Source organism: Camellia sinensis, chromosome 1 (assembly GCF_055761805.1).
Source record: "Camellia sinensis isolate YWXY chromosome 1, ASM5576180v1, whole genome shotgun sequence".
Classification (NCBI taxonomy): Eukaryota; Viridiplantae; Streptophyta; class Magnoliopsida; order Ericales; family Theaceae; genus Camellia; species Camellia sinensis.
In genome coordinates, this window is record NC_138961.1 from 109979592 (window position 1) to 110006390 (window position 26799).

The 26799-nt window shown below is 35.9% G+C and overlaps 2 protein-coding genes across 6 annotated transcripts in view; one reads left to right on the plus strand and one right to left on the minus strand.

Annotated features, from left to right (window-relative positions):
- Positions 1 to 16725, plus strand: part of LOC114259631 (ABC transporter C family member 2-like) — a 122677-nt gene extending 105952 nt beyond the window's left edge. For all 4 annotated transcript variants that reach the window (XM_082881821.1, XM_082881825.1, XM_082881817.1 and 1 more), the window contains 5 exons: positions 233 to 354; positions 14046 to 14291; positions 14385 to 14820; positions 15975 to 16069; positions 16322 to 16725. In XM_082881821.1, the coding sequence (XP_082737947.1) occupies positions 233 to 354; positions 14046 to 14291; positions 14385 to 14820; positions 15975 to 16069; positions 16322 to 16381 (959 nt within the window). In that variant the 3' untranslated portion in view covers positions 16382 to 16725. The remainder of the gene's footprint in view (positions 1 to 232; positions 355 to 14045; positions 14292 to 14384; positions 14821 to 15974; positions 16070 to 16321) is intronic.
- The window catches only part of LOC145796646 (uncharacterized), a 46718-nt gene extending 22417 nt beyond the window's left edge, over positions 1 to 24301 (minus strand). For both annotated transcript variants that reach the window (XM_082881827.1, XM_082881831.1), the window contains exons 1-4: positions 24098 to 24301; positions 23297 to 23365; positions 18913 to 19342; positions 18015 to 18083 (exon numbers count right to left, since the gene is read on the minus strand). In XM_082881827.1, the coding sequence (XP_082737953.1) occupies positions 18015 to 18083; positions 18913 to 19170 (327 nt within the window). In that variant the 5' untranslated portion in view covers positions 19171 to 19342; positions 23297 to 23365; positions 24098 to 24301. The remainder of the gene's footprint in view (positions 1 to 18014; positions 18084 to 18912; positions 19343 to 23296; positions 23366 to 24097) is intronic.
- Positions 24302 to 26799: the final 2498 nt, after the last annotated feature.

Genomic DNA, 26799 nt, shown 5'->3' on the forward strand with positions numbered 1-26799 from the left:
AAATTGACAATCAAATAGTTTGATAGTCTGCAGTGCTCCTCAATCTTTCCATTAGGCATCTTGAGTACAGCTCTATGGCTATACCAAGTTACACTTGTTTATAATAACTTCCCACTATATTTTTCAAACTAATATTTGTTAATGTAACTTATTCCTTTTTTCCTTGTCACAAAAATGTGTCGTGAAAAAAACTTCCAATAGTGACTAATTAACACTCATTTTATTTGGCTAGGGACCATCCGATTTAATCTTGATCCTTTCAGTGAACACAATGACGCTGACCTTTGGGAGGCTTTAGAGCGTGCTCATCTAAAGGATGTCATCAGAAGGAATGCTTTTGGTTTGGATGCTGAGGTATAAGCTTAATTTCTCTTTGCTCAATCTTTTTTATTTTTTTTTACCTAAATGCTACTAGATATTGGATAAAAGGTGTTCACGCAAGGAGATTCAATCTTCGTACTGATAATCTTGTTTTTCTCTTTTTGTGATCAGTGCAAATGTTTAAAGTGTCTAGGTTGTAGGCATGAACAACTTGATTTTTTCTTGTTCAATGCATTTTCTATACTCTAGATCAATGCTCTAAGCCATGGATTGTTCGACAAACCGGAAAGGTACTAGGTCAAGGGTCACTAGTTCAACGTCAAGTCAAGCGAAATCGAACCGTGATGTCATAATTATCTCATAAATATATTAAAAATAAATTTAAAAATATAAGCATTAAAAACATTAATTATTTTATATTTTAACGTACATATATGCTACGTTACATGGACTCAGGTATGGGTGTCAAGTGTGGGTATGTATCTAGAGGTCAGACTCATCAAATCACAAATTTAAGGATACGTGGACTCGGCAAAAAAATGTAGTATTTTTATATTTTTAATCAAGTATGTGAGATAAAATAGTGTTGTAAGTAATTTATAGTGTCAAAAAGGCATTTATAGCAATTATACAATAATATGTTCATAATAATAGTGTTAAATACAATTATATAAGAAGTGTCTGATTAAAATTATCCGACACATATCCCATACCCTAGTCTAAGTGTCGTGTGTCCTACACAGGTATTTAATTTATATTGAAGAGTTCGTGTAACATAGCATATATGTTAATCAAATATATAAGTTTATACATATATATTGTTTGTAGTCAAATTAATTGAAGTTGTGTTTAGACAAAATGGGCATAATGTAATAAATAAATTATATTTGCCATAGCTAAACAAAGCAAGGTGATGGCTTGGTGGTCAAAATCCAAGCTTCTATGGATGAGGTTCTAAGTTTGAGACCTCAAAGCTTATGTTTTTGTTTGTACCCTATTTGGCACGACCAATAGGAGGCCGCCACGTGGCATGAAGTTACAAATAAAAGAGTGGTGGTTATGGGTCAACCCGTGGGGCTCAATGTGAGAATATTAGCTTGATTGTGTAAATATATTAGATTGATTGTGTGAATATTAGATGTGTTCTTATTTCCCATTTTAGTCTTGGGTCTAGAATTACTATATAAATCAGATGTACTATTTGTATTTTACATATTGAAATATACAAGTTTATTCATAAACTTTCATGGTATCAGAGCCGTGTGCGAAAACCCTAGCCGTGTTTTCTGTTCGTTCAACCTCTTTTTTGATCCTCCTAACTTGCACATATCAAAATTGGGATCAACCTTTGATCTCATCGGAATCGCCACCCACCCAATACTGGAATGTTGATTCAACCCCTTTGCTCTCAAACCCTGAATCACGATCCCTCACAACAGTTTGCCTCAAATCGCCACCCATCTGGTGTTCATGACCTCCGTGTCTCACCTCTGCTTCTTGCATCTAGCGCATCTGGCTTGCCGACTTGGGATTATCTCTTTGTGTGGTCTCTCTGTGTTTGTGACCCCTGATTGACCCACAAATGTTGACTCTATTGGTAAAGTTTTTAGTTTATTACAAATTGCCACATTTGTAGGTCTAATTTCAATTGAGCCCCTGTTGAGAGATTTTACACTCTTTGTTTACTACCACTCTTACGATGTCGGACAACAAAATTCAAGCCATCAGTTGCAAACTCATTGCTGTCAACTATGCTTATTGGGCTTATGAAGAATTTTCTTCTCGTTCGAAAAAAATTAGGGTATGTCTCTGGTTCTATTTCTCGTTCATCGGATTTGAAAAATGAAGGATATCTAACTGCTTATGACACTTGGGATTGTGACAACACCCAAGTTCTGACTTAGTTTCAGAACTCTATGAAAGGTTGTAGTGGGATGATATTTTTCAAATACACTACTACTAAGGAGGTGTGAAACTATTTACTGGGAGTTTATCAGCAGTCTAACTTTGTCAAGCAGTATGAGTTGCAATCAGCCATTTAGAGTGCTAGTTAGCAATATCGGTCTATTCAAGATTTCTACATTGAGATAATGGGTCTCTGGGATCAGCTAACCCTCATGTAACCATCTAGCATTAAGGTACTTGATGCTTATTTGCAGTTTCGTGAGGAACGTTGTTTGGTGTAGTTCTTAACAGCTCTTTCTCCTCAGTTTGAGGCCATCTAAGGTGGTATCCTTAACCGTTCTCCTCTCCCTTCTATGGATTCTATAGTTCGTGAGCTCTTGTCAGAGGAAACTCTTCTCAAGACGGCCAGTCAAGCTCTATCTCCATCTGTCTTCTTGGCTTGTACTCAGCCTCTACTATTGTCGACCCCATCTACACATCTGCTGCAATTGGAAGTATGACTGTCCCAAGAAGGGACGTCTGCTTGCTTTGTCTTCTCAACAGTCTCAGACCCAATTCTACGCTCTTTCTCTGAGTACTTTTCGGCCTCCCGAAGCTTATACTGCATCTGCTCTAGCTCTTGATCTTGACTTGGCTTCCTTGAGTGTTCAATTTACTCAGCTTTAGCATATATTGACTACTTCCCAACTATCCCCGTCTACCTCCACTCTTCCTTCTCTTCCGCACCTTCGAAATTAAGAATCTAGGCCCATTGCGGATTTTCTTAGTATTATTAAGGTAGTTTTTTCTCCCAAGAGTTATTTTGGCTTAGACCAAGTATGTGAATGAAGTTATTCACCGTGTCGGTCTCACTGATACTAACCAATTGAGCTTAATGTAAAGCTTCATTATACTGTTGGTGTCCCAGTGGATGATCTTACCTCATATTGCAAGCTTGTTGGTTCCTTGGTCTATTTAACTCTCACTCGTCCTGATCTTTCATATGTTGTTCATGTGATCATCTAATTTGTCTCTGCTCGTTCCATGCATTAGGCAGCCTTGGTTTGAATCCTCCACTATCTCTGGGGTACTATCTCTTAGGGTTTGTTGTTGTCATCCACTTCTTTTTTAGATTTGGTAGCCTATGCTAATTTTGATTAGGATGGTGATGTCATTGACCGCAAGTCCATTTCTAGTTTCTATATGTTTTTTGGTGATCCTTGATTTCTTGAAAAAACAAGAAACAAACTATTGTTGCTCATTCTACTGTCGAGGCTGGGTGTTGTGCTATGGCCCATGCCACTACTGAGATTGTCTAGCTTCGTTGTCTCTTGTATGATTTAACTGTTCCTCAATCCTCTTTGACTTCTCGCTACTGTGACAACCGCAATGCTACACAAATTGTTCATAGCATTGTTTTTCATGAGCACATGAAGCACATTGAGATTGATCGTCACTTTGTCGGCCAGTATCTGTAATTTGGCTCTACTTTGCTTCCGTTCGATCCATCTACGCTGCAACTTCTTGATTTCTTTACCAAGACTCACATTACTGCTCGGTTTCGATTTTCTCTTGACAAACTCTTCGTGTTTTCTTCTAAAACACCTTAAGCTTGAGAAGGAGGGAGGAGGGGTTGTATGAGAATATTAGATTTATTGTTTCCTATTTTAGTCTTAGGTCTAGGATTGCTATATAAATCAGATTGTACTCTTTGTATTTTACGCATTGAAATATACAAGTTTATTCAGAAACTTACACTCAAATGATGATTGGGTCAACTCGTAGAAGTTGCACCCTGGTCTATCCATAGCAACAAACAAAGGGTTAGACTTGGTCAAAGAGGCAATTACGGATCCTTGTTTTTCAAGAAGCAACTAGAGATCTTGTCCCAATTTTCTCTCAACACTTTTAGGCAGCTATAAATAGAGAAGTAAATTACTGTCACAACCCCAACCCACCCCAAACAGGATCGTGTAATGACCGGACAATAGTTCTTGACTACCAAAGGCCTACTAAACAAAAAACAAGTTGGACTCTTAACATAATTGGGGCAAAATTAATTAAGAGAGTGTGGAAGCCTTTAATTTCTTATATTGAGTCCATTTAGAACGTCCATTCAGAGCAGTGAATATCTATATGAAATGAAAGCATACATTCTTCTTGAATAATTATTTGTACTACTAAATGACTAAATAATAAAATAGAATACAATACTCAACATAACTTTACAAATCCGATACAAGAAACGTAAAACCGGCTTCTAACTAAACTTTTCCTTGGTGCTCAAACTCTTCTCACCTAAGGGAGAGGGGTGAGCCATTGCCCAGTAAATAGTAATACAATAAAGTGGTAAATGAATGAACACTAACAAATTTTATCAAAACCAAGAACGTGATCATTTTGAACATAATATAGCTTTGCACATGAAAATAAAGCTTAACTTGCAAGCATATACATAGCGACGAACATTCTCAAGGAACTTCAAATCAAATACAAGGTGCCACAGTAGGTGGCGAAAAGCTCAGTTGGCAAGAGGTTATTGGCATGATTCCCAATAACAAGCAGGTTCCAAGATGTCATCTTAATACATGATACAAAAATATATGATGTTCATTCATAGCAAAACAATAATTAGCTTTCATAAGCATACCATACGTTTGCATTTCGAATCATAGTTTTTAAGAAACACAACTTACTATACTACTACTCACAAATGGCTCCATAGACAAGGGTATAGACTTCTTCAAGCTTGACCTATACGAAACAGGAAACAAACATTGAAATACTAGATAACTTGTAAGCTTCTTATATTCACTTAAACGTATGATTTAGTAGTTCTCTTTTCTACTTATACATAATTCAAGTGGGTTTCTAATTATGTTAACCTTGTGTCCAGGTCTAAAACATGTATAAAAGTATCCAAAGAGAGAAAAATGAGTGAAAAGTAGTTCAGGACTTGCTAAATTTGGTCAGTCTGCTCAAGCGAACTTTCCACCACTTGAGCAGTGAAATGATTTCTCCAGAATTACAGGCCTGCAAACAAGATTCTAAGGACCCTCTCATGTTTGCTCGAGCGGTGCCCTAACTGCTCGAACGGTTAACCGACTTCTTCAAACTTAACCAACTTGCAAAACTCAAAGTATTGAGAGTTCAACATCTTCGCTTGAGCAGTCTTCATACTGCTCGAGCAGTCTGAAACAAAAACCTGCTGTATGAAAAATCCAGCCCTGTTCTAAGTGTTCTACCTACATTTTTCCTTGAGCTAGGCTTGTGAAACTTAATCTAAATCATGCAAAATCCTCAAAAAACTTGAAAATAAGATTGTTTTGTAAATCAAAAACATTAAAACTTCCTTCATTTTCAAGAATCAAGGATGAGACTTTGAAATTTTCCAAGTATTTGAGAAAACTCTCTTTTCATGCAATCTATCTCTTTCTTTCTTCCTAGCGAGGATTTCAGCCACCAAACTCATCAAAACCAAAGAAACAACCAAAAGTAGATGTCGAAATACATCAAGAACACCATAAACTATCTCAAACAAGGATGAATACCTAACTTTCTTTTTAATTCCTCACCTAGCTTAACTTTTCTTATTCTTTTCCATATTTCTCCATTTTTAAACCAAATTGATCCTAGTTTCTTCCAATTGTTAGATGTTAGGAGCGTTTACTACAAGAATTAGGGATGGATTCCTACCTTAGAACACTTCTTGGTTGAGTTTTTGGTTGATTTTTCTTAACATTTTCCTTTTTCCCTTCTTTCTTTCTTTTCTCCTCCTTTCTCTCTTTCTTTGGACTTCTATAGGTTCTATACCTCTACAAAACTCATCTCCTTTTATTTGATTAGAACATAAGGCTTTATTCAGTGTGGCAAAAATCGTACAAGGTTACTGTTAAAATATTATTATTATTTGTTGGGTTATTATCAATTGTAATTATTCTATGCCTTAGGGCCCCTTTGTAATTATTAATATTTATTAATATAAAAAGGGGATGATATCACAATCATTTCCTAATCTTGGTATTCTCTAAAAATCATCATGGTATCAGAGCCTAACCCTAAAATCTAAACCCATCTACATCCATCCATACAGTTCTGTTACCCACCGAAGCAACCAATCACCCGCTAGAGATAACCCACTTCAGCAGCCGAGAAGGACCCAGGTTGTTGCAGCTGGGTTGATGTCAATCTAGGGCTTGAAAACCACCCTGGTTGGTCGCACAAGGGTTCGCAAATCACCCTGGTTGGTCGCCTTCAGTGCTGAAGGCCATCCTGGCTTTGCCGACCACTGCTACCGGCTCTTTTTGCCTAGCCGACTGCCACTGACAGCCTCTATGCCTCTTTGGCTTCATACGATAGCCTCTCTACTTCTCCCTCTGCTCGCCTCTCCCTTCTGCCGTCATATGTCTGTCGTATGTCTCTTGTTTCTGTCACCTCTCTCTTGTCGTTGACTAGGTCTTTGTTTGAGTCTTTGTATCTGTCGTCTCTCTCCGTAGTTTGAGTCTTTGTTTAAAAAAACAAAAACAAAAACAAAAACAAAAAGGAAAAAAATATATATAAGTTCTTAATTCTTTCTATTGTTTTTCCCTTCCACCACAATCTTCCGAATTTGTGATTGGCACTAGTTTTGTTGAGGGTTTGGTAGTACAGTATACAAGGCAAATTTCACTAGTGTGTCCACTACTTCTTAGACACCTAGGAGTGAGAGTTTCATTATACGTACTACTATAATTAATAACCCCAACCCTAGTGTTAAAATCACCACCTCTCTATTTAATGGTCAGAACTATCTAGCGTGGTCACAGAGTTTGACTATGTTTTTGAAGAACAGAGGGAATATGCGGTATGTTGATGGCAGGATATAGGCACCCAGCACCACTGGCCCGGGTTATGACCAATGGGAGATTACTAACTCTTTGATTATCAGTTGGCTTATTCATTTGATGGTACCAGAAATTAGCGAGAGCTACTTGTCTATGGAGACTGCCCAGGATGTTTGGGATGCTGTGGCTACCACCTATTCCCGCAAAGGAAATTTCTCACAGGAATTTGAGTAGCGTCACTCTATTGAGAGCTCTGTTCAAGGGGAGCAAACGGTTCTTCAGTACTTCACCTTCCTCACCAACGGTTGGAAATGCCTTGATCACCTGCAGGACTATAAGCCTGTTTGCATTGCTAATTCAGTCGGGTATAGGAAGTTCATTGCATAGGAATGGGTCTTCAAGTTTCTGTCCAGTCTCAATGTGGAGTATGATCGCGTTCGCAGTCGGGTTCTAAGTATAGACATTCTTCCTTCACTTCAGGAGGCATTTGCCTATGTACAGAATGAAGAGAGTCGCCGGTCTACTATGATGTCTCTTGTCTCTACTGAGCGCTCAGCAATATTGTCTACCCCTAGAGATGGCCTCAGCCTGACTCCCATCCCTCTGTCTGCCACTAAGGAATCTATATTCTGTGATTACTGTAAAAAGCCATGGCATACTCGTGAGACGTGTTGGAAGTTTCGTGGAACTCTATCTGGGGGTCGAGGTGATCAGTCTGGTTCTAGGGGAGGTCAGTCAAGCCAGTCTAGAGGACGTAGCTCTCATCCACGGGCTCACCAGTCTAGTGTCATTGATACACCTAATTCTACTTCCGCTTCCATTGGCCAGGCTTCTAATGGTCTATCTGGCATGACTACTCATGAGCTTGAGGATGTTCTACGCCACTTGCTGGACCGCCGGTCTTCTACTACTCTCAATACATCTTCCTCGTTGTTTGTCCGTTCAGATAACTTAGCCTCTTCTCCTCGTGTTTTCCTTTCTCATAAGTCTTTGCCCTGAATTATTGATTCTAATGCCTCAAATCATATGTCTGGATCCTCTGACCTTTTCTCTGCCTGTAAGCCCTCTTTAGGTCAGGATAGATTTAGGATTGCAGATGGTACTGTTTCTTCTATTTCTGGGAAAGATTTAGTCCATGTCACTCCTACCATTCCTCTATCTTCTATTCTCCATGTTCCCAATTTTTCTATTAACCTGTTATCCTTGAGTCGTATTACAAATGATTTGAATTGTAGTGTGACATTTTTCCTTGATCATTGTCTTTTTCAGGACCTTGTCACGAGGAGGACGATTGGCAGTGGTAGTGCAAAAAATGGTCTCTACTTCCTAAATCAACCGGACAAGCTTGCTCATTCTTCCACCATGAGTCCTACTACAAAAGATGATTTATGGTTGTGGCATCGGCGTCTTGGGCATCCTTCTTTTTATTTACTTAAGCATTTATTTCCATCTATTTTTGCAAACAATAATGTGTCTAAGTTTCTTTGTGAGTCTTGTTAACTTGGAAAACAACACAGAGCTTATTTCGCTCGCAGTTTTGATAAAAGTTTAGTTCCTTTTTCATTAATACATTCTGATGTCTAGGGTCCATCTCGTGTTATATCTATGAAATGTCATCGATGGTTTGTTACATTTATTGATGATTTTTCTCGTACTGCTTGGGTGTATCTCATGAAAGACAACAGTGAGGTTTTCTCTGTGTTCCACAATTTTTATAAGATGATTTGTACTCAGTTTGCAGCCACTGTCAAAATCTTCCGTTCTGATAATGGGAGGGAATACATAGATTCTGGGTTAGGGCAATATTTTTCTGTCCATGGCATTATCCATCAAACCTCTTGCACCAATACCCTTCAACAAAATGGGGTGGCGGAACGCAAGAATCGTCATCTTTTTGACATGGCTTGGTACATGTGTTTTTCTATGAGTGTGCCTCGGTCCTACTGGGGCGACGCTATTTTCACTGCTGCCCATCTTATTAATCGTCTTCCTACCCAGGTCTTGCAAAAACAAGCTCCCCTTTAAGTCCTCCTAGGTTCTGAGTCCTTGTTTTCTATTCCTCCAAAAATATTTATTGTTTTGTCCATAATCACTCTGCTACTCGTGGTAAGTTGGACCCTCGCTCCCTCAAATGTGTTTTCTTTAGGTACTCTCCTACTCAAAAGGGGTATAAGTGTTATCACCCTTCTTCTCATAAATGGTTTGTGTCCATGGAAGTCACCTTTTTTGAGTCTTCTATTTCTTGTCCTCTTCGGTGTCACAGTCCTCCCTTTAAGGGGAGCCTTGTTGTGAAGTGATTCTTGTGATTCCTATGGTGGAACCAATTGTTCTTGCCCCACCACCTCTTACTGGGACTACAGAACCCAATGTCACCAAGGATAGGGAAGGGCAAGGGCAAGGGCAAGGGCAACTTTATGTCAGGGATAAAGACAGACATAAAGTTGACTGGATATAAGGGACCACTTTTGCTCACCCACTGCCATCTCCTGCTTTTGATGAGAGTCCAGGTAACTTTGAATCTCTTAGTTCACTGATCTTAATACTCCTATTGATCTTGATGTTCCTATTGCCAAGAGAAAGGGTGTGAGATCTTGTACTCAACATCCTATCTCAAATTTTGTGTCCTACTCTCTCTTGTCATCCTCATATAGAGCTTTTGTGTCAAATATTTCCTCTGTTGGCATTCCTAACCATTTTCAGGATGCTGTTGCTACCTCTGAGTGGAAACTTGCCATGATTGAGGAAATGAAAGCACTTAGGAAGAATGGCACTTGGGAATTGACTGAGTTACCTAAGGACAAACGATCTGTGAGATACAAATGGGTGTATACTATGAAACACAAAACGGATGGTTCTATTGAGCGTTACAAGGTTAGACTTGTGGCAAAATGGTTCACTCAGACATATGGCGTTGACTATCAGGAGACTTTTGCACCCATTGCTAAGATGAATTCAGTTAGAGTACTTCTTTCTCTAGTAGCTAATCTAGATTGCCACTTCATCAGTTTGATGTAAAGAATGCCTTTCTCCATGTGACCTCGAAGAAGAGGTATATATGGACATTCCCTTTAGCTTTGAGGATCATCAGATAGAGGATAAAGTATGTCAACTTAAGAAGTCATTCTATGGTGTCAAACAGTCTCCAAGGGCTTGGTTTGAGAGATTCACTCAGGCTATGCTTAAATATGGCTTCAAACAGAGTCAAACAGATCACACTTTATTTGTGAAAATTCCTCACGTGGTAAGACTACAGCGCTCATTGTTTATGTGGATGACATAGTTCTTACAGGTGATGATAGTGAGGAAATTACCTCTGTTGAAGAAATATTTAGCGAGTGAGTTTGAAATCAAAGACTTGGGGAGCTTGAAGTATTTTCTGGGAATTGAAGTTGCTTGCTCAAAGGATAGGATATTTATTTCACAAAGGCAGTATGTGCTTGACCTGTTGAAGGAAACGAGGATGCATGGCTGTAAGGCTTGTGACACTCCACTAGAACCTAATTAGAAACTGGGGAATGATGAAGGGGAAGCAGCTGTTGATAGGGGAGTTATCAGCGATTAGTGGGTAAGCTCATCTATCTATCTCACTCCCGTCCTAATATTGTTGTTGCTGTCAGTGTGGTCATCAGATTCACTTCGAGGTTGTCATGAGAATTTTGAGGTGTTTGAAGTTTGCTCCTAGTAAGGGTCTTTATTTTTCAAAACATGATCATCTTCGTGTAGAAGCCTATACAGATGCTAACTGGGTTGGATCAGTAACTGATTAGAGATCGACTTTAGGGTATTACACCTTTGTTAGAGGCAACCTAGTTACTTGGAGGAGTAAGAAACAGAATGCAGTTGTCAGGTCAAGTGCAGAAGCTAAGTTTAGAGCTATGGCACAAGGGGTGCGTGAGCTGTTATGGATCAAGTTATTGTTGAGTGATCTTGGTAATGATCAGACGGACTCCATGCAGTTATACTGTGACAATAAGGCCGCCATCAACATTGCTCACAATCCGGTTCAACATGACAGGACAAAGCATGTTGAGATTGATTGTCATTTCATTAAGGAGAAACTCACTAGTGGCACAATTTGTACTCCATTTGTGCATACTGGTGAACAACTCGCTGACATCCTCACCAAGGGAGTTAGGAGTAAACCATTGCATGACATCCTAGGCAAACTGAGCATGAGAGATATCTTCGCACCAACTTGAGGGGAGAGTTAAAATATTATTATTATTAGTTGGGTTATTATCAATTGTAATTATTCTTTGCCTTAGGACCCCTTTGTAATTATTAATCTTTATTAATACAAAAAGGGGATGATATCACAATCATTCCCTAATCTTGGTATTCTCTGAAAATCATTAGTTACTAGGTTCATTAATTCACTAATCTTGTTTATTTAGTTTAACTAATCTAGGTTAGGACTAATTAATTGTGAGGTTTATACTTAATCCTACTTAACTTAATTAATCCCAATTAAGGTTCACTATTCACGCTTAATTAACACTAATCCTGATTAGTAAAATTTTTATTATATGAGTTGATCAAGCACATTAGACTAGGATCATTAAGCTCCTCAATTAGTACTAAAGCACATGCTATGATTCTCAAATCAAGTCTTAAGTCTTCCCCTAACTCTTTAATAATAAATATTTATATTCTTGGATTATCTTATTAAAACATATTTCTATTTCCAATTTGTCTGAAGTTTATTCATTGATCATAAATATTCCAAAGTTCTTCTTCTTATTCTTTCCTCAAATCTTTCTAGCTATTTACTTTTATTCATTATTTTAAATATTCTACATATTGAAATAATTAATTTGACATAGGATATTTAAAGTTGATTATTACTATAATTAATTTGGGGTATCTCACAATTACGCTTCAACAAGTGGGCCGTGTGTACCCTTTTCCAGGATGGTTCACCTGTTATACAAATGGTCTCATGGGATGTAACAACCCACTAGGTTTGGCTCACTCCTAAATCTTAGGAAATAGCCATATGACCTAGGAACATAGGGAGATAATGGTGACATGGAAGAGAGAATCATAACCTATGAACATGGGGATAATGGTGTCAAGGACGAGAGAATGCAGGATGTCATGCAAGAATTCAACACCAATTATCCACAAATGCAGCCCCTTTTCCAAGATGGTTCAACCGTTATACAAATGCTCCCATGGGATGTAACAAACCACCAGGTTTGGCTCACTCTTAAATCCTAGGAAATAGTTACTTGACCTACAAACATGGGATAATGGTGACATGGAAGGGAAAATGCAGGATGTCATGCAAGAATTCAACATTAACTATTCACAAATGCAGCAAGTGATCAGTTTCAGATATGGAATCATGGGACACATGGCAAGCAATCATGGGACCTTGACGGAGAAAGCTGGATCGAATAAACTGCCATCGGCAACAACTATAAATACCCAAGAAGTGATCATGGCAAACGGTCTAGTACCAACCAAACAAAAAGATTATTTTCATACTTCAATTTGGCCCGGCGCCTTTATCTTTCACATTTCCTAGTTTCACTAACTTAGAATGTCTTAACTAATTCATTTCAATTTATTCAAGCCTATAAGCTACTATACTTCCATTCATCAATAGAATAGTTTATTTTGTCTTTCATGTCATATGAGTACTGCACTCACTCACACGTAAGAAATAGTTAAGCCCTCTTCATTGAGGCGAAGAAAGAACCTCGATGGTGTTTCCCCTTTCATCACCAACTTTCGTTGGTATTAGAAGTTAGATTGAGCGCATCACTCACTTTAGATCGCAGTCCTGCATTTCCATTTTGCAAGTTAGTTGTTGTTTTTAGCATAAACAGTTTTACATTGTCTTGCATTGCAGTTATCACACATGAGGGCTTGGCCGGTTTCACTGAACTGGCTCCGGGTTGAGCGGATGATGGGTTTAACCGTGGCTTTATCTCGTTTTAAGAAAATAAGTCGGTTTTCAAGTTAGAATGGGTTTTAGGGTCTATCCGGACCGGAACTTGAACCGGTCAATGGGTTGACCGGTCGAATTAGCCAGCCCAATCCGGTTTTAAAAACAGCGCTCTAGATCTCACCATGGGTTGGCCCATGATTACAGATGGCCGGCCCACATGTGGGTCATTTTTGACAACCTAAGGACTTGATTCTATCTTGGTCAACCAACCTATCTGGATAGTTGCTGGTTGTTAAGATATGTAGTATTTTTTGTATTAATGATGGAGGGCAGTTTAGTCATTTACTTCTATTTATTAGGATAATCATTGTTTATTAGGTTTCTTTGTATTTTTAGTGGGTATTATTATGCAATAATAGCAGTGCATAGCAATTCACATGCCGATGAATCTCTCCCATAGCAACTCACATGCCGGTGAAGAACTTCCATAGCATCCTTGCTTCCACGGCTTCAAGACTTGTCCACTATGCTCTCCAAAGTGTTAGTGGCTTGGACTCTAACTAAGGCACACATTACATAGCTATGAAATTGCCAACCTATGCTAGTCCTACCACTAACACGAGAAATTAGTATTTTTGGCCAAAAGCCAGTTTTGATTTATAAAAAAATAACTAAATAAATAAATAAATGATTTCTCTAAAATATCACACAAGTATGATATTCCAGAATCCAGTTTGTCCAGAAAACCTCACCTATAAGCTTTGGTTCCATTAGTTTCTTACATCTGCAGGGTTCTGTGATAATGAAACATGTATGATATTCGTATCTCCTCTGAAAGTTGACTAAACTGTTAGTGATTGAAGTGAAGTCAAAGTTTGACAGAGTTTTATATTATTTTATTGTCCTTTAATATGATTACAATAGTTTGAATGACATTTTTACAGCATTTAGAGTGAAGTCAATGTGTACAAATTAAATGGAATTATTTATGTGTACAAATTATTATTGTCTAAGGTTTGACCCATTATCAAATATGTTTTACTGTCCAAAAGAAGGAAATTGACAATTGATTAACAAAAAAAAGAAAGTAATTTTTTTTTTTTTTTTTTTTAACTGTAAAGGTTTCAGAGGCTGGGGAAAATTTCAGTGTTGGACAGAGGCAACTATTGAGTCTTGGGAGAGCATTGTTACGCAGATCAAAAATTCTTGTTCTTGATGAAGCCACGGCAGCTGTTGATGTTAAAACCGACTCACTTATCCAGAGAACCATTCGAGAAGAATTCAGATCACGCACAATGCTCATCATTGCTCATCGACTTAATACTATTATAGATAGTGATCGAATTCTAGTGCTTGATGCTGGTCAGGTGTGCCCTCACATTGAACATTCATCAGTCTTTGAGTTGGAGTTGTTTTGTATGAATGTCAGTAGTAAGAAATTGTCAACACCTATTTTTCAGGTTATGGAATATGATGCCCCGGAGAAACTATTGTTGAATGAAGCAAGTGGTTTCTCGAAGATGATTCAGAGTACAGGGGCTGCAAACGCTCAGTATTTACACAGCTTAGTACTCGGAGGAGGAGAAGGAGAGAATAAGTCCTCGGGAGAAGAGATATTTAACGGGCAGCAGAGGAGACGGGTAGCCTCTTCCCACTGGGCTGCTGCTACGCAGTTTGCACTTGGTGTTTATATGGCTTCCTCACAGAATCGCCTTCTTCAACCGTCCTTGGAAATGATGGAAGATGAGAACAATATCGTCAAGAAAACTAAGGATGCGGTTGTAACCCTTCAGGAAGTTTTACAAGGGAAACATGATGAAGTCATCGAAAAGGCGCTAGATCAATACCAGTTTCCTAGTGAAAGATGGTGGTCAGCTCTCTACAAGGTCATTGAAGGTACTAAGATGCATACATGCATACACACATCTGCACTAATTCTACAAGTGGTGTGCTTTTTTTTATTTTATAAAACAAATAGTAAAAATTTAAGTGAATTTGCACAACAATGTTTGGATGCCCATTATGTTTTATTCATTGCCAGATGCAATAGAGGTTGATTTGGCTAATTGTTATGTTCTATGTTGCCTATTATACTATTATTAGTAATGAAATTGGATGAATATGGAATCATTTTGTATAAGAACTAAGATAAAACTGAGTGAACTAAGATAAAACTGAATAGGCCCCCGGCAACCTTGCAACTAGCATGATTTTCTTTGATTAATTAATCTTAACTATTTAATGACTGTTCACTTTGTGGCGATATATTCTACACATAATTTGGAAGGGCAAAATTCACTTTATCCTGTTACGGCTTGAGCTTGGAGCACTTTAACTCCCTATGGTTCAAATATAGCAGGCAACTCCCTCATAATTTTGGACTAAACTCCAATAGTTAGTTAAAATTAACAAAAGGTGTAATGCACTTGCCTGCTTTGAAAGTGGATATAATTTTTTAAAAAACTAAAGTAAAATAAAAATGCAAAAAGCCATTTTTACCCTTCATCTTCATCATCTACCTTCAAACCCTAAAAATTCTAATTCTATAAACTCTAACCCTAGCACTAATACCAACCACCGCTGCAGCCCCTTCCCTCCTTCCCCCACGTCCTTGCCTCTCCCCGACCTCTCCTATCACCGCCTCCTTCCTCCTGAATTCACACACAATTTCGGCCATAGCTACAATTTACACTTATAATAGTCCCTTACACAACCATGGGTTGCACAGTCACGGTTCTACACCTCGCACAGCCACGTTTCACACCATGTTTCTTCTTTCAATTATTGGGTTTAGTTATAGGCATATTTCAATTTCCAGATATATATACATATGTATAACTTTAATGTTGTGTGTATATATGCATAGTTTTCATGAGACATATATGTATTTATTTTTAAAATTATTTTATGTATATTTTTTATCCATTAAAATAAATGGTGGCAATTGGGTTGAATACAATAGTGATAATGGTTTATTTTTTGTTAATAAAGAAAGAGACGGAAGACAATGATGAGGGTATAAAGGTCTATTTTTCATTTTCCATTAACAGCGTTTACAGTGCAGCTTGGTCCAAAACTACGAGGGAGCTCTCTGCCTATATTTGAATCATTGGGGGTAAAATGCTTCAAGATCAAACCACAATGGGTAAAGTGAATTTTACCCAATTTGGAAAGATATATTTTTTCCCTCATGCCAGTTAAGATGTTAATCCAAAATGACACTGTTCTAAATTACTAGCATTGTCTTGTTAGTTCTCGCTGAGCTCTTTAGTAAATTTATTTTCTTTGGCAACAGCATAGATGGAAACCACCAATAGGAGGCAATGTCCTTTCACTGTTCTTTTTCTTTTTTTGTTTCCTAATCCAAAATTGGCCTTTTTTTGTGTGTTTATTTCAGGTCTTGCTAGAAAACAATTTTGAAGACGGATCATCTGGTTGGGACCATGTTGAAATGTAGGGAGCAAATATTAATCTAATTACATGGGAACTCTCAATAATTAAAATTAGAGAATATTTATGTAGACAATCAATATCCTGATAATATAACTATATATATACATTATTATGTAAGTAATATGGATATTTGTGCCTTGTGGCACAACTGCATCCCCATATCCATCTGTCTACAGTCCTGAAGGCTCTTCTTTCTTCCCCATGTTGTTAGAGGAGCTTTGTAACATTATTTGAGAGAATAGTCACTCAAACCAGCATGTTAAGGTTGATTGGCCCTAGATATATTGTAAGGGTGCTTCTAAATGCATCCCATTTTTATGTTTGGACAAGGGTAATTTCATTTGCACATCATATTTGTTTAAAAATTAATATCTGAATTATATAAATTGTGTATTGAGATATAGTGTTGCATGCAAATCGAATTACCCTGGACACACTAAGTTTAATAATTTTTCTATGGGTAATTCTATTTACACAACATAATTTCTTTCTTACGCCCCCCTTCTTTTTACAAAAATTTGAAATTTTTCTAATTTTCCAAACCTAACTCACATCCACCATCATCTCCAACCATTGTCTCAACCCCATATGTGTGATACCCATGTCCCGTAATATGTTAATTGTCTCAACCCACTGAGTTCGAAATGATCAACTCAGTGTGCAACTCAGATTCAAGGCTTCGTAGGAGATCGCAAAAATCAGTTAGGTTCGTAAGGTTGATCTGATGATTGTGACACTAGAATCTACTTAGAGTCGAAGGTCAAACTGCAACTAAACTTGGATTCAAAGTTGTGGACAATGCCTGTACCCCATTTGAAGTCTAGATTCATAATAGTGTACCTTTATTTGAACCACAAATGCAAGAACGAATTCAAGAATGAAGATCTTTAGCAAGGAGTTAGATCACAAATTGAGGGTTTCAATTTGTCAAGAAATCAGATCACAAGCATAGATCGATTGAAGGTTCTCTGACAGAATTTTGTTTTTAACTCAGCAAAGTTGACAAACTAGGCCAGAACAGAAGTTGATTTACCAGAACAGAGGTCAATCTAGGGTTACGATGTGAACCTAGTTGCTGTTAACCAGAAACAAACAGGAATCCTTCTTCATCCAGTTGAAATTGATGATCAATGGGCAAGAACCAGGTTAGATTCTTCGGCTCTGATACCAAAATGATGAAACCAATCAAGAAAGAGACCAAAATGATGAAACCAATCGAGAAAGAGATTTCATTAGAGAGAGAAAATCCCAAAATGGGTACAAGAGCTCTCAAGCTCTGAAATATTCAATGTCAATAAAGACCCAACTAACTCTAACTAACTCTTATGGTGCTAAACATAACAACCATACTAACTCTAACTAACTCCTATGGTGCTAAACATAACAACCATACTAGTTCTAACTATATCATGATCTCATGCCATTATGCAAGGACAGGAAGGCCATCAATGTAGGTGCTTTTATCCCTCATAATTCCTTCTTTGCTACCATTAAAATTTGTAAATAAGCAAATTGTAATTTTTGTCACAAAAATAGGTAGTTTTTGAAATGAATAATAGGGAAACTTCCCTAAATAAAACAACCATGAAATTCAAAAAAGATGGAAGCTTTCGTGAATATATAAATTGTTAACTTACAGGTCGGGTAGGTGCAGCGGCATATAAGCGTCCAAATCTGGTAGAGTTGCAACCAATCCATGCATAGATCTATAGAAATAAAAGAAAACAATTGTCATTAATCTAAATGATACTTGATTTTTTGATTTTACAAACTCTAATCCAGTATCAATTTTAATTAATCCATTTGGTGATATAACCATACATACAATCCAATTATGTCAAGACATGATCTATGCAGCCTTACATGGCATATAAAAACTGTATAATATCTAAATAATCACATAACCTTGCATATTATTTTTCTTTTCCCTTTTATTTATTTTTTTCTTGATAAGTAGCACTAATTTATTTGTCCACATGGAAACACCCCATGTCAATTAGAAAAAAACAAAAACAAAGCAATGCTTCTTAACAACAACAACAACAACAACAACAACAACAACAACAACAAGAGAGAGAGAGAGAGAGAGAGAGGAAAAAGGACCAGACTTGTGCTAAAACAACTATCCCTGATCAGGTATTACAATCAGTCGAGAATAGAAAGCATTTTCACTTATCACAAAATCAACTGAGTATCAGCATTACATACATACAAACATATTCTAATTTTGTATTCCCGGCTGACTTTGAAAATTATTGTTTCTCACCTATAGCTAAAATAATATAAAAAAAATCCAATTTATCCCCTCTTAAATTTCATATATGCCCTTAAATCTTCTATAACTCCCATTTTCTTTTTCATTTTTCAATAAAATCCTACAATTTGACCCCCTTTAAATGTTTATTTTGCTGAAAAATTACTTACACAATTTCACATCTCTCCCATCGATGATAATATTAGTAAGCACCATAGGAATAATTAATACTAACTATTTCAATTACAAAATTGTGAACATAAAGAGTGACAAAACCTAACCTGTTTGTGAAAACATATGATCTGAAAATGAAGGGTAACATCCTCCAACATCTCAATGAAGCACGTGACCTGCACACCACCACCATCACCATTGTTGGAGTTGATAACCTCGGAGCTTCCATCTGAAGATGTTCCCCCTCCTCTGATTCCCAAACCACCTACTCCTTCCACCACCACATCAACCGACACTTCTTCTACTCCCGCCGCAAGCCCACAGCTATGCTTCGTCAACTCAACATCCAACCCTTCACTTCCCATTTTCACACACACTTCACGGAATTCGGAGCTTTTAATTGAGATGTTTTTAATGCATAAACTTGAATTTCACTGAGTTGGGATGAATTGTGCTAGGGTTTTGCGATTATATACTCATTGCAGAGTATAGAGAGGCCGATCTATTTAGGGTGACTTATTGGAAAAGAAATGTTTCCTACAAAAAAAAAAAAAAATTTTTTTTTTTTTAAATAATGATATTAACATTTTTTTTATTATCATACTAATAAGAGTAAGAGCATCTCCAACAGTTCATCTTTTTTTTTATAATCAAATTTGAGTAAAAACTTTATTTGATATCAGTGAAATGGACTCGAAGAATATTATTGCTGAACTTAATAATGGTAAATTGGACGGAAACAACTATGATATCTGGCACAGGAAGGTTCAGTACCTTCTCAATGAGCAAGAGTTGCTCGACCATTTGACCAACATCATGGCCATTCCTAAGGCAAGGAACACAACACAACATCGTCGTGACCACGATACCTATGCAAACAGGTTTAAGAGGGATAGGAGTATGGGCTTTACCTTGTTGAGCTGCATGAATTTGAGAAATTCCCAACTGCCAAAGAAATGTGGGATCAATTGCGCTTAAAGTATGAAGGCACGGCAGCAACTAGGTTGCGTGCCCTTACATTGAAGTTCAATCAATTTGTGATGGACCCAAAACATACTATGGCTAAGCACCTTAAGGTGATGTCTGCCATAATTAAAGAGAAGAAGGCAGCTGACAATGATCCCACTAATGAGCAATAGATTTTGTCAGTCATCAGATCCCTACTTGACCCTTCGTGGGGACGTATGAAATTGGTGCTCACGCACAATGAGGGAATCAAAACTTTTGATGACATTTCTTGACACCTTGAGCTCGAGGCAGATGGCAAAGATGTAAACTGCTCTGCTACACTTGTCGCTAAAGCTGGAAAGCACAAGAGATACAAGCCTCAGCGCAAATGACAACAAAAAAAAAAAGAGTAGACAAGTAAAGGCTAAGAATCTGGTGCCAAGAGATGGCAGAGTAACCAAGCGTCGCAGTGGCAAGCGTGCTAGAAAGAATGATAGGTCCAAACTCAAATGCTATAACTGTTGATAAAAGGGTCACTTCACTCAAGAGTGTACTGAGCCGAAGAAGGTACACCTTATTACTAGCTGTCTAAATATATTTGTTTGTTCACATGTTTTTATTGATCACTCTCTCTTTGGTTGGATTGTAGACACGGGAGCAACCAAACATGTAACTAGAGATCAGGCTAGATTTTTAGATTATCATCGGATACCAGTTGGTAGGAATTATGTAATAGTGGGAAATGGAGCTTAAGAAGAAGTCTCAGGAGTTGGTAGCTTTCAGCTCAAGTTGCGTACTGGGGGCAACTTGCTCCTTCATGATGTGCTTTATGCACCCACTCAGTGTTTTGAAAAGCGCGCTTAGGCGCACACCTAAGCTTAAGGCGAGGCAAGGCGCAGCTTTGCGCCTTAGGCATGGTGAGGCGAGGCAACATAGGGGAAGGGCTGCCTAGGCGATGAGGCGAGCGCCTTATTACGAAGCACAAGGCGAGCGCCTTGTGCGCCTCGGCTTTCTGTGTGGATACCCACATGGGATGAAATCACATTTACAGTATAAAATTTTCAAAACGTGAGTCAAAAGAGCAAAAACATTAAATTAAAAAAAAAAAAAACCTAGTGGAGAAGAAAAAGATGACGCGACGAGTACACGCCATGCCACGCCACGCCACGTAGGTTCTGCTCTCTTCTCCTCTTTTTCTCTTCTCTACTTCTCTTCTCTCTCTGCTTCTTCTCTTCTCTTCTTTCATCGTCTCCTCTCTCGCTTTTGTGTCTCTCGCGATCGCTCTCTCTCTCTCTCTCCTCTCCCTTTCTTTATCTTCGCGATTCATATATATATATATAATATTATATAATACCTATTATATACTATATTTTTTTTATCAGCACCTATTATATAATATATAATATATATTATACTTACAGATATTAGATAATATATAAAATATAATTGATTCATATATATATAATATACTTATAGATAATATGTAAAATATAATATATACTTATACATAGTAATAAAAAAAAATACACATATATACAAAATAAAATAAAAAAATGAACTGAAACACATTATTTAAAAAATATAATAAATAAATAAAATAATATATATATATATATTTAAAAAATTAATTATTTTTTTCTTCTTCTCTTCTTATTAAAAAAATTAATAATATACATATTAAATATTAAGGGGTTGTTTGGGATGATCTAAATAAGTGCACTTTTTGACTTTTTATGAAATATGAGTGGGGTTTGGGTTGGGTTTGAAGTGATGTGTTAGAGAGGTGATGTGACTTAAATAAAATGATGTGACTTAAATATAATAGTGACTTTTTGACTTTTTGTCTTTTTTTAAGTATGCCAAACTTGGCCTTGCTAATGTTGAAAATTGTGCTATATTAATATTTTGCTTAACTTCTATAACTTGCGCTTCGCTTTGGTGACCTTGGCGCCTCGATGCTTAGGCTCCAGGTGACCTTGGCGCCTCGATGCGCCTAGAGCTTTTTAAAACACTGCACCCACTATCCGATGTAATCTGCTTTCAGTTTCAGCATTTTTGAAGTTAGGTTTTTCTTTTCATTTTGAGGACATTAGTTTGTCAATTTATCTTGGTAGAACATTTTATGGTCACGGTAATTTGAGGGATGATTTCTTTATGTTAGATTTAGAATCAAAATCGAATAATAATTCCCTTATTTGTGTAGCATCTTCTTCTTCTTCTCACTACTACAAAATCATAAATAGATCACGGATTTTAAGTGTGATGTATGTTATTTAATTATGGATTTTTTATTTTGCCAAAGTGTGATCTTTGAAAGTGTGATTGTTCAAGGTCATTTTTTATCATACTTTTTGACCGTCATTAAAAGATAATTTCATCACATGTTTTGACCGTGATAATAAACATTTAGATCACGAATTCTAAGTGTGATCAATAACTAATAAAACCTGAGATTAATCCATGATTAATAGTGAGATAAGATCACATTTATATGCATTTCTCATCACGATTAGTACATGTGATAAAAAAAAAAAAAGTTCGACCACAAAATGTGACTATCAATCACAACATATCAACCGTGATTAAAATCCAAACAAAACTAATATCTAAAATATAATCAATATTATTTGTACAAAAATTTCCTTTAAAACAAATTTCCTTTGAATCACAACATTGACCACATATGAATAGCTAATAATATCATATATTTCATAAATGAAAGTCTAATGTTGGAAAAATATATACAAAGAAAGTTCAGGAATAAAAGGTTTTTTAATGTGATTACACAATAAAAATCTCATTAAAAAAATGAAAAAAAAAATTAATTAAGAATAGGCATATAGGGAAAAAGGGAAAAAAATAATATATAGATGCAATATGGTATAATACAAAGAGTAGGGAAAGAGCTTGAAATTCTTATAACAAGCGTAAAAAACAATTAGCAGAAATTGTAAGCAACTCTAGGAAAACATATGTAGATGCATATGGTATAATATAAGAAGAAGAAGAAGAAGAAGAAGAAGAAGAAAAAAAAAAAAAGGGGCCAGTTAATAGGAAAAAAAGTAATGATACATTATACATTCAACTTAGAAGCTGAACAATATAGATGTGGCAATCATATAAGCCTAATTAGATAAAGAACTCGAAAATCAACACCATTATATCCCACCCCCCAACCCCCACCCCCCACCCCACCCACCCCCCGGGGAAAAAAAAAGGCCCTTTGACAAAGAAACAAAAAGAGGAATCGCACAAGGAGAAAAGAAACGAAGGCTCCTGAAGATCAATTTCCTGGATGATTCCAAAACAAAGTAAAAAATGACAGATAAATCAATAGCTGCTAATTCTTAACCATATGGAGAACAAGGCAACAATGGGTTAAGGCTATCACAACTCAAAATCAACAATACCCTACAAAACAAATACTAAGCCAAACTTAGTTTAAGATGTTAGTGCTCGAACATCAACATTATTCACATTAGTTAAGTTATAAGCAAAATATCAATAGATAGCACTCATGACAGGGCGAAAGAGAAAACTAACCAAAACTGGATCTCCTTTTGTTGAATTGACAATGGTGTTCATATGGGAAATAGCATCAGCCTTATCTTCCTGCAATGGTGAAAAATAATGAAGAAAAGTTAATGAATTATATGCTCAGTAAAGACTATTGAAACATTTAATATTGCTGCAGCTACACTACATGAGAAACAGCTAGCAAGCAATATAGAGCACATATTGGGATTCAAGTTTACTCTTTGAAATGATATGAGCCTTTCCTGAATAAGTTGTGTTTGAATCCCAATATGTTTCCCAAGTAAGTTTAATGGATGAATCCCAAATTTTTCCCTGAGAAAGTTTAATATTTGATATGTTATATAGGTCTTCCCTCAATCTGCTCCTCATGAATTTTATATAAGTAGTCAATTGCATTTTATTATCAATCCATTACTTGCGTAAATCTTTTTTAAAAATAACTGAGTGAGGAAAGAAATGGGGCAATTTTATTTTATTTTATTTTTTTTGTTTTATCACTAAATTTTAAGGAATTAGAATACAAATCTACCATGTTTCAAAATGTGCATTCCCAACTGAAAATCACAATGAACTTTTCAGTAACTTTCGTCATCACTATAACAGTTTAGGGGTGTGAAAAATTAGGGATTTTTGTTGTATGAGAACAATAGTTTTTCTATGAATTTGGAGATTCAATCACAGATGACAAATTAGGTAAAATCATGTGGTTCTTATTCTCTACAAAGACAAATTTTTATCAGACCTTTCCAAATAGTTCTTGAAAACTGAAGCATATATATATATATATATATAAATAAATGTGTTCACCTTCGCAATGTTGTGTGAGGCTAAGATGGTGGCTACCGTAGTTGTTGCGATCGAGATGTAGACGAAGGGTCGCTAAGGAGGGAAGAGCAACGACGGTGGTGAGGAGTGTGGGTGTCGATGAAAAGGAAGAGGCAAAGTTTCTGCTGTGGTCGCGGTGGAGAAGTGAGAGAGAGAGAGCGAGGCACAGATTGTGCTGGGAGGAAAGAAATAGTAGGAAGTTTCCTGGTGGTAAACATAGGTCAAGTTAACCACCCATTAATCTTAGGACAAGTTTGGTAAGATGTCAAAAAGTTAAAAAATTATTCAAAAAATTAAAAAATTATCATTATTTATCAAAAGTCAAAAATTATGATTGCATAATTTTCAATTTCAATTTTAATTTTTTTCTACATACTAATTTATATAATTTTTTAATACATATTTTCTCATAAAAAGTCAAAGAGTTAATCCAAACATCCATATTTTTTTTCTCAATTTTTTATTCTAAAAAGATAAAAAGTACATTTATTTAGGACATCTCAAACAACCACTTACTAGCGGTCGGACACATGATGTGTGTGCAAATAAAAAAAATATTATTTTTAAAAAAAATAACTACACATCACAAACTTATTAAAAAAAATAAATAAATAACACTTATAATTTTGATATAAATAAAATAAAATAATAGTATTCTTTTTAAAAACTATAAATCCAAGATTCTTAGAATATTTATATTCAAATAGATTTGATATATACAAAGAAATATAAACAATTACATTGAATTTTTTTTTGATATAAACGAAGTAAAATAATAGTGAAATTTTTTCCCTAAGGAACTTGATAATATAATGAAACTTTTCATCTCCTTTTATTTTTTAATGAAGAAAATTAAAAGTACAATTAAATTAGTACACACAAAATACAAAAATACAAACCCAAGACTGTTAAAATACTTACAATCAAAGTGATTTATACAACTGTAACAAAAAAAAAAATAACCATAGCCAAAACTCAGAAAAACTATTTTTTTATAATTAAAAAAAAACATTAAAAGCACTGGACACTCAAAAAAAAGTTACGTGAACAAACAAATCAATTTTTTAATAATAGAATTTATATATAAAAACAAAATAAAATTTATATATAGAAACAAACAAAAGCTTAAAAAGGTGAAATAGGAACAAAAAAAATTGAATATAATTTTTTTATAAAAAAAATAATATAAAAACATAAAAATACATAAAATAGAAAAATACAAACTCTACTCTTATAACACTTATAATCAAAGAAATTTTATAAAAAATTAAACAATTTTTTTACTTATTTTTTTATTTATACTAAGAATGGTCCCTATTTAAAACCCAATGCACCTCAGTCCTCTATGGTTTGATAAAGTTGAAAATGATACAAAATTAAACACATTTTAAAGTTAATTTAAGTTTTTAATGTAAGGTTGAAGAATCTATTAATATACACATTCATATATAGAAAAGGCAAGAGTACCAACATACATCATCCATTCTTACATACATATATAAATTGATGGACCATATACATGCATTAAAAAAAAAAAAAACGCAAATTGGCATTGAGCAAGCCTTCAGAGTAAGCGCCCTCAGCAAGAGACCCGTTCTCAATTGCAAAGATGTCATCTTTGTATCACAATAACAGTATAGTCTCCCCAGCCTGAATTATCACGCACCGCTCTCCCTTCAACAACGCCACCACTGGGCACCACCAGTACCCAGTTCTTCCCCTTCTCATCACTCACTCCGCCTCCGCCGCCGCCGCCGCCGCCTCCCTTGTCCTCGGCCACTGAGGCTTCAGTAGCCTTACACGTAATTTTACAGAGAGAGATTGGGGATGAAATCAAAATTAATGGATTTACTGGATAGGCGGTTAGGTGGCGCAACGGCAGCAATAGCGGTAGTTTCCGGCAATGCGGCGGCGAAGGGAGAAAGAGGACTTCGGAAGTGAGCTTTGGGGATGCAGTAGCCATGGAGTATTTGGGAGTGGTAGAGAGAGAAAGCTTTGAGCCAAGAAATGTGAGAACAGAGAGAGAGAGAGAGAGAGAGAGAGAGGAAGAAAAATGGAATTGTATTGGGTAGTTGATTAAGGAAGAAAGTGGCAAACGTGGAATATGTTTTTTTTTTTTTTTTCAAATCACATAAATTCCACGTGGTAGCATTGGTAGAGGTTTCAAGAGACTAAATTCAAGCCTCACTTAATATAATAGTATAGATGATGGATTGATCTTGACTGTTGTAACCAATTATAAATATAAACACTTTTAAAAATAGTGTTGTTTTTATAGAGATATAAAAATAAAATTAAATATATATATATATATATATCCAATTACATTTATATAAAAATTGTGATTAAAAAATATATATATAATCAAATTTATTTGGAAGGTAAGATTAAAAATAAATATTATCTCATTTAATTAGATTAATTGTGATTAAAATATCATTCTAATTTTTTTAATCATACTTCTACTAAAAGTGAGATTTTTTAATTCCTCGTGTGTAATCTTTAAGCATTATTGTAGTAGTGAAAATACATATTTAACTCAAAAAAATTGAAAATTTGTATATTTTTCAATTTAACTCCGATTAAAGCCTATTTTATATCAATAAAAAGCTTATGGAGACTACAATCTAAATATGTAAACTTCATTTACAAAAATCGAAATTTTATTTTTTGTTTTTGAGTAC